The sequence below is a fragment of the Oncorhynchus tshawytscha genome, linkage group LG32 (assembly GCF_018296145.1).
Source record: "Oncorhynchus tshawytscha isolate Ot180627B linkage group LG32, Otsh_v2.0, whole genome shotgun sequence".
In the NCBI taxonomy this organism is placed as follows: Eukaryota; Metazoa; Chordata; class Actinopteri; order Salmoniformes; family Salmonidae; genus Oncorhynchus; species Oncorhynchus tshawytscha.
In genome coordinates, this window is record NC_056460.1 from 5,387,098 (window position 1) to 5,404,952 (window position 17,855).

Below are 17,855 nucleotides of genomic sequence, written 5' to 3' on the forward strand. Positions count from 1 at the left end.
CCATACTAGCATACTATATAGTATGAGGTCATGTTTTAGCCAAACATACTAAAAGTTGTGCTGGTATGGATATTGGGGTACATGGATGGTGAGATATTTGGTATTGGGAAACCATTTTGATTAATGTATTGTTTGTGTGACATACAGTCAAGTTTACATACACCTTAGCCAAATACATTTAAACTCAGTTTTTCACAATTCCTGACATTTAATCCTAGTAAAAATGCCCCGTCTTAGGTCAGGTAGGATCACCACTTTATTTTAAGAATGTGAAATGTCAGAATAATAGTAGAGAATTATTTATTTCAGCTTTATTTCTTTCACATCACATTCCCAGTGGTCAGAAGTTTACATACACTCAATTAGTATTTGGCAGCATTGCCTTTAAATTGTTTAACTTGGGTCAAATACTTCGGGTAGCCTTCCACAAGCTTCCCACAATAAGTTGGGTGACTTTTGGGCCATCCCTCCTGACATAGCTGGTGTAACGGAGTCAGGCTTGTAGGCCTCCTTGCTCGCACATGCTTTTTCAGTTCTGCCCACAAATTTTCTATAGGATTGAGCTCAGGGCTTTGTGATGGCCACTCCAATACCTCGACTTTGTTTTCCTTCAGCCATTTTGCCACAACTTTGCTTGGGTTCATTGTCCATTTGGAAGACCCATTTGTGATCAAGCTTTAACTTCCTGACTGATGTCTTGAGACGTTGCTTCAATATATCCACATAATTTTCTTTCCTCATGATGCCATCTATTTTGTGAAGTGCACCAGTCCCTCCTGCAGCAAAGCACTCCCACAACATGATGCTGCCACCCCTGTGCTTCACAATTGGGATGGTGTTCTTCGGCTTGCAAGCATTTCCCTTTTTCCTCATAACATAACGATGGTCATTATGGCCAAAGAACACCATCCCAATCTATTTTTGTTTCATCAGACCAGAGGACATTTCTCCAAAAAGTACGATCTTTGTCCCCATGTGCGGTTGCAAAATTGCTTTTTTATGGTGGTTTTGGAGCAGTGGCTTCTTCCTTGCTGAGCGGCCTTTCAAGTTATGTCGATATAGGACTCGTTTTACTGTGGATATTGGTACTTTTGTACCTGTTTCCTCCATTATCTTCACAAGATCCTCTGCTGTTGTTCTGGGATTGATTTGCACTTTTCACACCAAAGTACGTTCATCTCTAGGAGACAGAACGCGTCTCCTTCCTGAGCGATATGACGGCTGCATGGTCCCATGGTGTTAATACTTGCGTACTATTGTTTGTACAGATGAACGTGGTACCATCAAGCATTTGGAAATTGCTCCCAAGGATGAACCAGACTTGTGGAGGTCTACAATTTTTTTCTGAGGTCTTGGCTGATTTCTTTAGATTGTCCCATGATGTCAAGCAAAGAGGCACTGAGTTTGAAGACCTTGAAATACATCAACAGGTACACCTCCAATTGACTCAAATGATGTCAATTAGCCTATCAGAAGCTTGTAAATCGACTACATCATTTTCTGGAATTGTCCAAGCTGTTTAAAGGGACATTCAACTTAGTGTATGTACACTTCTGACCCACTGGAATTGTAAATGCAGTAAATTACAAGTTAAATAATCTGTCTGTAAACAATTGTTGAAAAAATGACTTGTCATACACAAAGTAGATGTCCTAACCGACTTGCTAAACTATAGTTTGTTAACAAGAAATTTGTGGAGTGGTTGAGAAACGAGTTTTAATGACTCCAACCTAAGTGTATGTAAACTTCCGACTTCAACTGTATACAACATATACGCCCACCAGAGGATCTGTCTTTTTCAGTCATCTGTGTTTGAAGGGTGTAAAATCCACTTGCCAGTATGGCTGTTGCGGTGACCTTATTACCTCCACAACGGCAGTCATGAGTCATGACCGCAGTAAAATTCCATGTAACCGTTGAGTCAAGGTAATCTCCTTTTATGCACTCTGGACATGCGTTGGTTGTACCCAACTCGCCTGGTACTCAGCGCTCTATTGTCTCTCTAGTCTAACCACTCGGACATAAATGCAATTGAAAATCACATCAAACATTTATCAGAACAGTATCATGTTTTTCAAACTCACCGCACTGTGATTGATCGATTTGAAGAAAGAAGTTCAACAACAGCTTGAAACTCACTGGAAAACATGGTCATTGTGGATGTTGTTTCAAAGCCTAACGCAACAAAATGGACAGCGCTTTCTGGAGGTGAAGATTTTTTCAAAACCCCAATATGCAAATTAGAGCTTATATGGGCCTGTATATGAAATGCGTGTTCTTATAAGCCCAGACTTTTCTATATGTAATCCAGTGTGAAAGCAGGGTTTTGATGGTTGCCACTGAAGAGGATACTGCTACTATATTTATTTTCAGCTGCTCATATTAAGCACATGCTCCACTATAAATCTGGAGTAGCCTACCAGTCCGCCATGGCAGGAAAGCGGCCTCCATTAACTATTCAAGAGCAGATGTTTTTTGCCCTTGTTCCTGGCCATTTGATAAGGGGCAATTCATTCTAAATCGATACTAATTTTACATAAAGTAAAATATATTTGGATTTGTTTAACACTTTTTTGGTTACTACATGATTCCATATGTGTTATTTGATAGTTTTGATGACTTCACTATTATTCTACAATGTAGAAAATAGTACAAATAAAGAAAAACCCTGGAATGAGTAGGAGTGTCCAAACCTTTGACTGGTACTGTATTTAGTCAAGACTAAATTGATGGGTGAAAATATGATCGCTTGATGAGAGGACAGCATGTGCAGTCTGAGGCAAGGAACAGCTTTTATTTGCGACTTTAATCATCAATGGCCTATAGTTGCATCTTGCAGCCCATATATGTTTTGATTTCTGAGACATTCTAAGGTTTGTATCATCACAACTAAAGTTATCAAATAACTCTAAATCTAGTGTATAGGACCTGTTTCAAATGGTCACTTTTACACTCAACAAAGCCACTTCATGTGTGCACTCGCTCCGGAATAGGAAAAATATCCTTCATTTTATTCAGCAACAGTGCATTCGGAACTATTCTGACCCCTTGACTTTTTCCACATTTTGTTACTTTACAGCCTTATTCTAAGATGGACTACATTTGTTTCCCTTTTCTCATCAATCTACATGCAATACCCCATAATGACATTGAAAAAATATTTACATAAGTATTCAGACACTTTACACTGTATTTTGTTAAAGCACCTTTGGCAGCGATTACAGCCTCAAGTCGTCTTGGGTATAAAAGCATGGCACACCTGTATTTGGGGATTTTCTCCTATTCATCTTTGCAGATCCTCTCAAGCTCTGTTAGGTTGGATGGTGAGCGTTGCTGCACAGCTATTTTTCAGATCTCTCCAGACATGTTCGATTGGGTTCAAGTCCGGGCTCTGGCTGGCTGGGCCACTCAAAGACATTCAGAGACTTGTCCAGAAGCCACTCCTGCGTTGTCTTGGCTGTGTGCTTAGGGTCATTGACCTGTTGAAAGGTGAATCTTAGCCCCGGTCTGAGGTCCTGAGTTCACTGGAGCAGGTTTTCAACAAGGATCTCTCTGTATTTTGCTCCATTCATCTTTCCCTTGATCCTGGCTAATCTCCTATTCCCTGGTCTGAATACTTATGTAAATGTGATATTTCATTTTTAAATAAATTGGCAACAATTTCTAAAAACACTTTTCGCTTTGTCATTATTGCGTGTAGATTGCCGAGGGGAAAATATAATAATATTTAATCAATTTTAGAATAAGGCTGTAACATAAAAAAAAATGGAAATAATCAAGGAGTCTGAATACTTTCCGAAGGCGCACTAAGTTAAATTCTATTATTATTACTATAAAACCATGTAATACTGTATAAAATAATAGCACAGGAATTATAAACATATCTTGTTTGCTAAATGAACTAGCCTACAGCCTATGGCGCATAGCCAAATAATGTACCTAGGTCAAATCATTCTGTTCTTCTGAAATACATTTTCTTCATAATCATAATGTTTTAGACCTGCCTAAAATAAATAATGGATTTATTGTGATAGTGTATATTAAATAGATTTCTTAGACTGTAGATGTTCGTTCCAATGGCGCACATCAGCGGGTTGTATGCGGCTGTATGCTTGGAGGCCTGGAGATGCTAAACATGTTTGTTAATTAACTGTCAGTTACCGTGAAACCGGTAGTCTTTTGAATGACAATAACTGGCTCACAACATTTCATGACCGCCACAGCCCTACTCGTCACTTAAATCTAGTTGGATTGATGGTTTTCATTTTACTCCTGCGACTCTTTCATACTCTTGCTTGTGCCTGTAATTTTTTCCCATTAACATTACGACTGCGGACATGTTTGTATTGACCTGTGAAACACACCCCGGTAATGGCTGAAATGGGCTCAATGGAATACATTGTCTTTCTGTTTACTATAAGAACGCTAAAGCTTTGTCTGGGATTTAACAGTCTCGTCACTTTCATCACAAGAAAGCGAATAAATATAACTTTATTTTGATGGGTGTTAATTTTTTGTGGAATTGAAAAGTAATAATTTAATCCAGTTGAGGAAAAAAGATAACAAAATGTTAACGAATTAGATTTCCCTGAAATAAAGCAACTTCCCGAAAAATGAACACTCGGATTATAGTGATATTATGTCCGATTTTGCAAACAATGTAAAGTATGTTTACATAGGTGTATTCTAAAGCGAAGCGTGTTTATTTTTTTATCCGAGGGTATCCTGCTATTGACACACTTGTTGAATTATGCAAGAGAATGTGACAACAGTAATTAATGAAGCAGTCCTGTTCCACCCCTTTATGTTAATGTGTCATATATGCAAGTACATCCAGTGTATTTCTGCATATGATGCACATATAATTATATTTTTAACACACACCAACAAAAATACCTGACACAATATTAAAATGTTTATATTGGACACCTGCAATTCCACAAGTCCCTGAACTGCAGTCATTATTTGTCTGAGCCAGTAAAATGTTTTATGTGCTATAATGTAGTCAATATCTGATGGATAATACAATTTCTAAAAGTTTGGAGGATCTTTATCCATTGTCCAACTGTTGCATTTATTATAATTCATTTTAAAACCTTTTAACAATTTCGATGACCATAGCTAGCAGATGTCACTGCATTTATATTTTAATTGTGAAGCATCTACACCCCTCACTCCACTCCTGCAGGGCAAGAGGACCAACCTGCGGAAGGTCGGCTCGGAGCGCATAGATCACGGCATGCGGGTCAAGTTTAACCCCCTGGCCCTGCTGCTGGACTCATCTCTGGAGGGCGAGTATGATCTGGTGCAGAGGGTCATCTATGACGTAAGTAGTCCCACTCCTTTTAATTGAAGAGATAGTATAGCGTTGGGAAGAAAATGGGGGTGAGGAGTCAAAGGGCTGTTGGTTAGATTCTCAGTGATGTGAGTTTTACATCATTAGCCCTGCTAATTTTGTCTGTTTCAATGTTAATACCAGACTGGATAACCTCAGACGACTCTTCCACGCAGACATCCCATAAGCAAAGGCTTTGCAATGCCGCTGCAAGTAATGCTTAGGTAGTACTCTTAAGCAACAAGAAATGCTGGTCAATGGCCGTCAAAATGCTTAGCTTAGAAGTTGCCCTTAGGCAGTTATAGGACCTGCTAAAACCTACCTAAATCCTAACCTCAACCATGTTGCCCTTAGGGGACAGATCTAAGATCCCTCCCCAAATCCTATTTTACCTTAATTTTTTTGTAACAGTATTTTTTATTGGAATTTCACAATTTTCACCCATATTAAGAGATACAACAACAGAGACAAAGCACAGAGAACAAAAACAAGACAAACAGCACCCACTTACACATATCTACGCGCATATATATACACACATACATACATACACACACATACATATACCCATGCATATACACACACATACGCATACATACGCGCACGCACACACACACATACACACCCATACATACGTACACCATTTTCCTCTTCCCGCTCGGTGCTTCTCTCACCCCATCACCATCATTGCGTCTCTCAATACATACATTTTAAACAAACTTACAAACAGAAATTAAACACAAAAGCTCAGTTTAAACCAAGAGGTTAGGTTCCACACATGGAACGTACAGTGTAGTTCTGAAATACATAGATCCCCGCCGTTCTAAGAGAATCCTTGCAGCATAATAGCTGATACCTCAGGTTCTAGGTAATTTAGATAAGGTTCCCATACTTTGTAGAACTGGTCTGTTTTAGAATGCAATGTACATGTCAGATATTCCAGAGGCACCCATTCAAATAGTATCTTATGCCAATCTTTAATAGAAGGAACCTTATCACTAATCCACTGTAAAAGGATGTTTTTCCTCGCTGCGAAGGTAAGGATGTTGTAAAGCCTCCTTTTACCCACAGAAGTAACATGCCTACTAGGGAGACCTAACAGTAAAGAAACTGGCTCCAATTCTAAGTCAACCCCTAGGATCTTTTCAATTTCTTACAGAACACCAGACCAGTATCTTTGTATTTTGGTACATGACCATAAACAATGTGTTAGGGTGCCTGAATCAGTTTTGCATTTAAGACACTGAGGGGGAGAGGAAGTGGGGCTAAAAGCATGTCTGCGATTTGGGGATATATGCAATCTGTGTATTATTCTTAATTGGATTGCTCTAGTACGGTTACATATAGATATTGTTTTTGCATATCTCCAAATGTCCTCCCACATCTCTTCGTCAATAGTAACAGACAATTCTTTCTCCCACACTTGTTTCACCCTCTGTGTGTTGACAGCAGAAAAGGACCTTAAAGTATCATAAAACAGACTTACAGACATTTTCCTTTGTGGGAAAAAAAGCATTCTTTCAATGACAGACAGATCAGGGTTACCAATTAAGGTGGTGCTCTTCAGAATATAATGTCTTACTTGTAGGAAGCGGAAAAAGTCCTGCTTTGGGAGTCGATATTTCTCGACCATCTGCTCAAATGACAACAAAATCTTATCAGCAAATAAGTCATTTAGCCTGCATACGCCCTTATTAAGCCATAAGTTAAAGCCAGCATCCAGCAATCCTGGACTGAAATCTGGGTTGTTAAGAATTGGGGTAAGACCAGAGGTTAGTTTGGATCTTCCCAGGAAGCGTTGAACTGACCTCCATACTTTGAGTGTGTTAAGTGTAACGGGATTATTGCAGTGATCTTCTACAGACTTGAAACTTCTCAAAAATAAAAGATCCTGTAAGGGGTATTTTGAAAGAGAAGTCTCAATGTCTAACCAAATAGGAGTCATCATTTGTGATCCAGTCAGAAATATAACAAAGGTGGGCACACCATTGATAGAACCTGATATTGGGCAGGTCTAAACCGCCCATAGAACTTGGCAGCTGCAATATTGCCATCTTAAGTCTTGGCTTGCGTTTACTCCATATAAAGGAACTTAGCCATCCATTTACATCCTTTATTACCTTATTGGAGAGTAATACTGGGATCATTTGGATTGGGTAAAGTAGTCTAGGTAAAATGTTCATTTTCAAGACGGATATTCTACCCAACCAAGAAATCGGGAGAGAGTTCCAGCGCTCCAGATCCTGTCTTATTGTATAAACAAGGGAACAAAATTGGCTTTGTACATTAGCTGGAATTTAGTAGTTACAAATATACCCAGATACATGAAACCTGAGGGAGACCATTTAAAAGGGAAGGGGGGAGAAGTATTAGGTACAGAGTGTAGGCTACCAAGTGGCATAGCCTCTGACTTAGTAAGGTTAATCTTGTAGCCTGAGAATTCGCTGAATAATTCAATAATATTAATAAGAGATGTAATTGAAGTCTCGGGACTAGAGATGAATATCAGGACATCATCAGCATACAAGCTTATTTTATGGTGAACATCACCAATGAGCAGCCCCTGTATAGCAGGCGTTACCCTGATGGCCTCGGCCAGTGGTTCCATAACGAGTGCAAAGAGGAGGGGGGATAAAGGACAGCCCTGTCTGGTACCTCTGTGTATAGAGAAGCTATTTGACCTTAGCCCATTAGTAAGGACAGCAGCCTGAGGATCATCATATAAAACTTTCACCCATTTTATAAAGTTGTCCCCCAGACCAAATTTATTTAGAGCAAATAATAGGTAAGACCACTCCACACGATCAAATGCTTTCTCAGCATCTAGGGAGAGCACAAGACCATCCACAGCACTTTGTTTGGTGAGCTTGAATTACATTAAGAAGCCGCCTGACATTGTTGCATGACTTACGGCCCCTAATGAAGCCAGTTTGGTCTCCTTTCACAATTAGTGGCAGTGAGTCCTCTAATCTTGTGGCTAGAATTTTAGAAAGCAATTTTCTATCCACATTCAGAAGGGAAATTGGTCTGTACGAGGAACAAGACTCTGGACATTTTCCCTTTTTGAGAATAAGTGAAATGTTGGCTTCTCTCAGCGTTTGAGGGAGTTGGTCATTTGAAAATGAGTGGTTAAACATATCACGCAATGGCTCAAGGATCAGGCCATGGAACTCTTTATAGAACTCACTACAAAACCCGTCTGGTCCTGGGGCCTTACCATTTTGCAGATTCTTAATTGCGAACATTATCTCTTCCTTGGTAATAGGGGCATTAAGGAGGGACCTCTGCTCTTCGGAGATAGTAGGGAGCTCAATCTTACAAAATAAGTTCTCCATTAATTTGGGTGCATCCTTTGGCAGTTCTGAGGCATAAAGGTTTGTATAAAATTTCTTAAATGAGTCACTTATCAATTTATTTTCATATAAATGATTACCATCAGAATCAGTAATAGTAGCAATTGACTGAGAGTCAGCCCTCTTTTTAGCTAGGTATGCCAAGTACTTTCCTGGCTTATCGCCATGTTCATATAGCTTTTGCCTGACAAATCTCATTTTCTTTTCAGCGTCCTGTGTTAGGAGAGAGTCTAACGTTGATCTAATGACTGATATTTCCTTTAACAGGGCAGGAGTGGCCGTTTTAATGTAGTCCTTCTCTTTAGTTCCTAATTCACCCTCTAACATTTTTTGCTTTTTCTGCTTTTTCCGTCTCTTAGTAGCTGTGTATGACATAATCAGATCCCTGGCATACGCTGTACAGGTCTCCCAAAGGAGCGAGGTGTTATCTGTTGATTGAGAGTTAATAGAGAAAAATGCTTTAAACTCTGTAATAAAATATGATGTGAATGTATGGTCTTTAAGAATGGTTGTGTTCAACCTCCAATGTCTTGACTGATTGAATGCCCCGTTGAGTTTTATGTCCAGGATCACCTCAGCATGATCAGATATGACTATGCTTCCTATCCTAGCGGATAAAACAGACTGCAAAGACGTCCTGGGCATTAAAAAAAAAATCTATTCTAGTCTGACATCCATGAGGTGCAGAGAAAAAAGTGAACTCTCTGTTGGAGGGATGAAAAGCTCTCCAGACATCCGCATACCCCAGATCATCACAAATAGCTTTAAGTGACTTAGCTTGAGGAGAGAGTGAAGCTATACCACTGGGAAACTTATCAATAAGGGGGTTCAACAAGCAGTTAAAATCTCCTCCAACCACTGCAGTGTCCGAGTTTAATTCTGAAAAGTCTAGAAATGCCTTAGTGAGGAAATCAGGGGGGTGAGCAGGGGGGAAGTAAATATTCATTATGGAAATGTTCTGCCCTTGTAAAGTACCATTAATTATAACAAAGCGACCAAATTTATCTTTCACACAATTCAAGACCTTAAGTGGTAAGTTCTTTTTCACCAGAATTGCTACACCTCTACTTCTGGATGTAAATGATGAGAAAAACACTTGACCAAACCCCCCTTGTTGTAATTTCAGGTGCTCCTTATCATCCAAATGAGTTTCTTGCAACAGGGCAACAGGGCAATATCAATATTTTCTTTTTTCAAAAAAGACAGTACCTTCTTCCTTTTAATGGGGTTATGGCTCCCTCTAATGTTCATGTACATACACGCAGTCTGTTACCTGCCATTGTATCTTGACCATTCAATATCCAGACTGGATCCTACTGTAAAAGTGGGGTGGTACCTTTTTCCATGTGTTGAACTCTCCTCTATCTCACTGAGCATAAACAAACGATATGAACCCTGAACTCGAACTATACTAAACCCAAAAATTAAACATGTAAAGATCCAAAAGGGGGTTTTCCCACTAGCTAACATGCAGGGGATTTCAACTCTCCAATGTAGACGCTTAAGTCCGCATTGCCGCTCAATAGCCTCATCCTTTATATGTATGGAAAAGAAAATCAATAGAAGAAGATTGAGGCTCTTCCACCTAAAACCAAGCCTGGGCACCAATATGGATTCACACATATCTCAGCCTGAGCTATAGCGGCTATTACTTTAGCAAGAAAAATAATAAAGATACAAATATTACTGAGCCGGAGTACGTGAGGACTCACACCACTGTTTCATTATCAGATTCAACCAAAAATAAACAAAGTTATTCAATGCTGTGGAGGTGCAGCTTAAAGTTATTTACCCGAGAGAGTCAATAAACGCAGCAGCCTCTTCAGGTGTGTAGAACTTTTTAGGTGATCCGTTGACCATAATCTTCAATGTGGCAGGGTACAACAGTGCGTAGTCCATCTTCATTCTCCTGAGTCGAGCCTTCGCCTCATCAAACGCTTTGCGTCTTCGTACAACCGCTGTGGAATAATCATTGAAGAATGAGACCTTTGGACCTTTATGTTGGCTACCATCAGAGCCGATGTTTCTAGCCGCATCCATGACGCGCTGCTTGTCGGTGAAGTTGTGGAACTTTATAACCACCGGCCGTGGGCGCTGATTGGGACCGGGTATCGGTGCTTGAGAGCGATGGGCTCTGTCCAGCTTCACACGACCAGCCTTAGTGTCCATTTGTAGGTAGCCAGGGATCCATTCCTCAAAGAATTTTATTGAACGTGTCCCTTCAGAATTTTCCGGGAGTCCCACTACACGAATATTGCATCTGCATCCTCGATTATCCAAGTCGTCAATGTGCTCCGCCTTTTCGCGCACCTGTTTCTCAAGTGCTTTTATCTTAGCGTCCATAGATGTAGTTGAAGTTTCCACTGCAGCAATTCTTCCTTCCGCCTCAACAACACGTTTCACAACCCTCTGTATTTCAGCTGAAGCTATTGCTTCCAAGACCGTTCTTATCTTAGCATCGATCACTTTAGTAATGTTATCAGTCATCTTTTGAATCATCAGGTCCATTGTGCCTGTATCCGCAATGGTGTTAGCTTTGCTAACGTTAGCTAGCTCCTCATCCACAGGGGTGGTGGTTTTGGTCGACTTCTTAGTAGTTCTATTGGGCATGTTGTCTGAGATTTTTGCGAAATAGTCGTCAAGACTCATTATATGGTAACTTATTTAGCCAATTCTACCACTTTTTCAAGCTAGGAGATTAATGTAAGAATATAAATTGACAAATGCCACGAGAGCTCGCTGAAACACCGTGTTCTCTCTACGGCGCCATTTTGTCCCCCCATTTTACCTTTATTTAACTAGGCAAGTCAGTTAAGGACAAATTCTTATTTTCAATGATGGCCTAGGAACAGTGGGTTAACTGCCTGTTCAGGGGCAGAACGACAGACCTTGTCAGCTCAGGGGTTTGAACTTGCAACCTTCCGGTTACTAGTCCAACGCTCTAACCATTAGGCTACCCTGCCGCCCCAACCGTAAGGGTTGCGATAACTGACCTTTTCTAGGAAATGTCTTGAAGCCTATTAACTTTCCGCCTTATAGGTGGATGACCCCAGCCTGCCCAATGACGAGGGCATCACAGCCCTGCACAACGCCGTCTGCGCCGGCCACACTGAGATCGTCAAGTTCCTGGTGCAGTTTGGCGTGAACGCCAACGCTGCCGACAGCGATGGCTGGTGAGCCATTGTCACTTTACAGTGGCCTTGTCACGTTAGTTGCCGTTGTCCCTTTACAGTAACTTTATAGTGGTTGTTGTCACTTTACAGTAGCTTTATAAAAGCTGTTGTCACCCCCAGCAACCAGTAGCACGTCACATCCAATGTTTTCATGTGGATGATGTTATCCAGTCGCCCACTATTATTAGCGTTATTGTTTTTGTTTTTTTATCTCCTCTCCCCTCCTTCACTCTCCCTCACCCCTCCTCTTGCTCTTATCTCCTCCAACTCTCCCACCTTGTTCCCTCTCTTATCTCCTTCTCCCTCTGCCCTCCTCTCTACCTTCTTCCCTTTCTTTCTTCCATTCCTACCTCACTCTACCTCTCCGTGTCTCTCTCTCTCCCAGGACTCCACTGCACTGTGCGGCCTCCTGTAACAATGTGCAGGTGTGTAAATTCCTGGTGGAGTCCGGGGCTGCTGTGTTCGCCACCACCTACAGTGACATGCAGACAGCGGCAGACAAGTGCGAGGAGATGGAGGAGGGCTACGCACAGTGCTCCCAGTTCCTCTACGGTGAGACCGCTAGTGTACTCTGACTGGAGACCAAGCACAAACATTATTTGCTCAAAACAATCAGTGTGCCTACTCTTTTTTTTGTTTTGCACTCGACCCCTCCGCTGGTTTACAAAATGTAGCTACCCTCATCTACTCTAACATTCTGCCCTCCATAACACGTTTTAGCGGAAATGGAATCTTAACGGCTTGTTCCTGACGAGTTGGGTGTGACTTTGTGTTGATGCAGGTGTACAGGAGAAGATGGGCATCATGAACCGTGGTGTGGTGTACGCCCTATGGGACTACGAGGCTGAGGACGATGACGAGTTGGCCTTCCAGGAAGGCGACTGCATGACGGTGCTGCGGCGCGAGGACAAGGACGAGATAGAGTGGTGGTGGGCCCGCTGTGGAGACCGAGAGGGCTACATTCCAAGAAACCTGCTAGGGGTGAGCAGGAGAGAGAGTAGGGACACTAGCCTGGCCACACATACGCTCTACCCCTAGTTCCTAAGCCCTAGGCACTCCTGTAGATTTGAAATGATTGGATAGGTGTAAGAAATGTGGCAAAAATCATAGGCAGAGTGAAGAGCAGTCAATTTGGAATCCAGCAATAGTGTCTGTCTGTGGGCTGCAGCTCCATATTGTATTCAGAGCAGTGGTTTAGTATAGGAAAAGTGGACATACACATATCCAGTGGTTTTGATCAAGGGCCATTTCCACAAAGCTTCTAAGAGGAGGAATGCTGATCTGTCCATATACCGTAAAACTTCCATTAAAAGGCGAGTTTCCAACAAACTCCGGTCACTTCTAATGGCCGGGCATCGCAAAATAAATGGCAGTCTGTATTAAGTGTAGGGTCGAAAAAGGGTAATTACCAGTAGGTTATGCATGCACGCATTTTCTCGCACTGCTCCAGTGGAATTTCACAGCATCTCTACCAAAGAGTTAAGAATTGTTTTTCAATCCTCTCTCTACCTCGCGCTGGATGATTGATCCCTATCTGCCAAAATGCAATAATTCTGTCTGTGTAGCCAGCAAAAAAACCTGCCAACCGTGTTCTTATTTATTTAACCTAAGGCAAGTCAGTTAACCTGTTGCGACGAGCAATCCCGTATCCGGGAGCGTAATTATAGCCTCAAGCTCATTACCATAACGCAACGTTAACTATTCATGAAAATCGCAAATGAAATGAAATAAATATATTGGCTCACAAGCTTAGCCTTTTGTTAACAACACTGACATCTCAGATTTTCAAAAAATGCTTTTCAACCATAGCTACACAAGCATTTGTGTAAGAGTATTGATAGCTAGCATAGCATTAAGCCTAGCATTCAGCAGGCAACATTTTCACAAAAACAAGAAAAGCATTCAAATAAAATAATTTACCTTTGAAGAACTTCGGATGTTTTCAATGAGGAGACTCTCAGTTAGATAGCAAATGTTCAGTTTTTCCAAAAAGATTATTTGTGTAGGAGAAATCGCTCCGTTTTGTTCATCACGTTTGGCTAAGAAAACCCCCGAAAATTCAGTCATTACAACACGGACTTTTTTCCAAATTAACTCCATAATATCGACAGAAACATGACAAACGTTGTTTAGAATCAATCCTCAAGGTGTTTTTCGACGGAGGACACAGAGCGGACACCTGGTAAATGTAGTCTCTTATGGTCAATTTTCCAATGATATGCCTACAAATACGTCACAATGCTGCAAACACCTTGGGGAAACGACAGAAAGTGTAGGCTCATTCCTTGCGCATTCACAGCCATATAAGGAGACATTGGAACACAGCGCCTCCAAAATCTGGCTCACTTCCTGTATGAAATGTCATCTTGGTTTCGCCTGTAGCATTAGTTCTGTGGCACTCAGACAATATCTTTGCAGTTTTGGAAACGTCAGAGTGTTTTCTTTCCAAAGCTGTCAATTATATGCATAGTCGAGCATCTTTTCGTGACAAAATATCTTCTTTAAAACGGGAACGTTTTTCATCCAAAAATGAAATACTGCCCCCAGAGGTTCAAGAGGTTAAGAACCAATTCTTATTTACAATGACGGCCTACATAGAGGTTGGATATTCAAAAAACATTCGGAGAGCTATATCTCTAACTTCCAACCTCAAACTAACTTTACCCTAATCCACTTTGCCGCCTTTGTAGCCTAACATTTGTAGTGCGTTCTAAATGTAAGTGTTTTAATTAGCAAACGGAACCGTTATTAATGACCGTAGCTGTTTTTATCAACTTGTAGAGCTAGAAACCTGATTTTATAACAGGGTGAGCTCTGCGTATAAAGTAAATAATCGACCGGTTGCTTAAAGTGATACATTTTGGCAAATGAAATGTGAAAAGTTCTACTCTGAGATGTTGTGAATACTGGCCCCGGTGCTGGAGGTTCGAAGAACATGTTCAGTGAAAAGCAAGGGCGCAACGTTCACTGGGGACAGGGGGTACAAAACAAGGCAACGGTGTGCTTTATGACCATGCGGACGCCTCCGAGCGGTCGGGTAGGCTGCTTGGAGTGTTTATCCAACTGAAGAAAAATGTATAAGAATAATTATGTCACCCCCACTTCTAAAACCAAAACTGTGCCCCCGGTGAAAAGTGCAACCTGCAATCTATTTGGGAAGAAAGTGCCCTTGGGGGGTCTACTTCTCTGATTAGAAGACTGGGGAAAACCTAACTGTTGTGTATTGATATTCTAGTTTGTCCCTTTAGGTCACTTGTAACACCCCCCTGCCTACCTACGTTGGAAAGCTGGGAATGTTTTGTCCTGTGAAACGCATTAAACAATGCCCATGTTAGTTTCTACTCCTGTCTAATGTTCTGTCCCTATATTAGTTGTATTAGTAATACATTGTGCTATGCAACGCTAACATTTCTTAGTAATGCCTTGTAAAGACCTACCAGCTCTATGCGTCACCTCCTTGACAAAAACTTGTCTGCCATTTCACATATGGAAATCATCCTACATCTGGCAATGATTAATAGATTTCTTTAACTAGTGGGGGAAATCCTGTCACTTAAGAAGATTATATAATAATGCTGAATCTAAATTGAGACATCTAAATGAGAATCTCAGCCCCCAGCTTACCATAGTTATATGATCTTTAAAATGGTATTTTCTTATTTTTAGCTGTATCTGAGGATCAAGCCACGGCAGAGGAGCTTGGCTTAAATTATATCGGCTGACGTTCCACCCTACTCGCTGAAAACTACTCCGACTCGAAGAAGTTACTTTTTGAAAGGCGAATGAAGAACCTACTTCTGTTTTTTTGGATGTCAAAGTCAAGCATTCCACTTCAAGCTTTTGGACCTGTCTGTGAAAGACCATATCATGCTAAAGGGTTTTCAACCTATGTATGGATAATATTCACATGGTCATGCTGTTTCCTTTTCACTGCAGGAATGTAATTATGGGACAACATTTGTAATGGAGACTTCTGAACAGTGTTTTTTTTTTGTAGACGTGTGATTTTCTGAGCAGATTCAATTTGTAAGGGTTTGTAACTGTGGCAGTTGGAAATGTAAAGCTTTTTCTACATCATGGCAAGCTTATATCCACACAAGATACACAGTATATAAAAACTTTGGTTGTGTATTTGACTATTTTCCTTTATCTTCCGTTATCACAAACAATCTTGCTGTGGGTATACAGTGCCTTCAGAAAGTATTCATACCACTTGACTTATTCCACATTTTGTGTTACAGCCTGAATTCAAAATGGATTAAATTTGTTTTTTTTTCTCACCAATGTACACACAATAGCCCATAATGACAAACTGAAAACATGGTTTAGAAATGTTTGCAAATGGATTGAAAATGAAATCCAGAAATATCTAATTAACAAGTATTCACACCCCTGAGTCATTCATTACATGTTAGAATCACCTTTGGCAGCGATTACAGCTGAGTCTTTCTGGATTAATCTCTCTCTAAGAGCTTTACACACCTGGGTTGTACAATATTTGCACATTATAATTTTAAAAAATTATTCAAGCACTGTCAAGTTGGTTGATCATTGTTAGACAGCCATTATCAATTCTTGCCATAGATTTGGAATCCGATTTAAGTCAAAACTGTTACTAGGCCACTCGGGGACATTCAATATCATCTTGGTAAGCAACTCCAGTGTATATTTGGCTTTGTATTTTAGGTTATTGTCATGTTGAAAGGTGAATTTGTCTCCCAGCATCTGTTGGAAAGTAGACTCAACCAGGGTTTCCTCTAGGATTTTAACTGTACTTAGCTCTATTCTGTTTTATTTTATCCCCAAAAAACTCCCTAGTCTTTGCCGGTGACAAGCATGCCCATAACATGATGCAGCCACCACCATGCTTGAAAATATGAAGAGTGGTACTCAGTGATATGTTGTGTTGGATTTCCCTCAAACCTAACAATATTCAGGACATAAAGTTCATTTGTTTGCCACAATTTCTTGCAGTTTTAGTTTAGTGCCTTTTTGCAAACAGGATGCATGTTTTGGAATATTTTTTTTCTGTACAGGTTCTTTTTTTCACTCTGCCATTTAGGTTAGTATTGTGAAGTAACTATAATGTTGTTGAACCATCCTCAGTTTCTCCTATCACAGCCATTAAACTCTGTAACTGTTTTAAAGTCACCTTTGACCTCATGGTGAAATCCCTGAGCAGTTTCCTTCCTCTCCGTCAACTGAGTTAGGAAGGACGCCTGAACCTTTTGTAGTGACTGGGTGTATTGATACACCATCCAAAGTGCAATAACTTAACCATGCGCAAAGGGACATTCAATGTCTGTTTTTAATTGTTTTACCAAGTATCATGGGCATTCTTTGTGAGGCATTGGAAATCCTCCCCGGTCTTTGTGGTTGAATCTGTGTTTAAATTCACTGCTCGACTGAGGTACCTTGCAGATGATTGTATTTGTGGGGTACAGAGATGAGAGTCATTCAAAAATCATGTTAAGCACTATTGCACATAGTGAGTCCATGCATCTAATGTGACTTGTTAAGCAAAAAAAAAGGGTTTGAATACCTACTGACTCAAGACATTTCAGCTTTTCATTTTTAATTAATAAAACTTTTTTAAATATATATTTTTTTAAATACACTGACGTTATGGGGCATTGTGTGTAGACCCGTGACACAATCTGTTTTAATCCATTTTAAATTCAAGCTGTAACACAACAATGTGGAAAAAGGTCAAGGGGTGTGAACACTTTCTAAAGACATTGTAGTTCCACCTAGATTTGAAGCTCTGTAATGTTGTGTTACTTTCAGTTTTCCTATCAATGTTTATTTTCCAATGTTTTTGTAGAACATTTTGTGTGTGTGTGTGTGTGTTTAAGTACTGTATATAGCCTGGCATGCTGTGCTAATAATGTTGAATGCACAAGCTTCAACGGCATTGCTCAACATCACCTCCTCATTCCAAACCTTCATATCTTAAAGAGATTCTAAACGTTGTTCATGGAAAGGTATCGTCCT

General features: G+C 40.5%; 1 protein-coding gene across 1 annotated transcript in view; it reads left to right on the top strand.

Annotated features, from left to right (window-relative positions):
* The window catches only part of tp53bp2b (tumor protein p53 binding protein, 2b), a 47,133-nt gene extending 30,775 nt beyond the window's left edge, over positions 1–16,358 (top strand). Inside the window, exons 14-18 of the mRNA XM_024396700.2 lie at positions 5,189–5,326; positions 11,728–11,861; positions 12,247–12,413; positions 12,643–12,842; positions 15,528–16,358. Of these exons, the coding sequence (XP_024252468.1) occupies positions 5,189–5,326; positions 11,728–11,861; positions 12,247–12,413; positions 12,643–12,842; positions 15,528–15,569 (681 nt within the window). The 3' untranslated portion in view covers positions 15,570–16,358. The remainder of the gene's footprint in view (positions 1–5,188; positions 5,327–11,727; positions 11,862–12,246; positions 12,414–12,642; positions 12,843–15,527) is intronic.
* Positions 16,359–17,855: the final 1,497 nt, after the last annotated feature.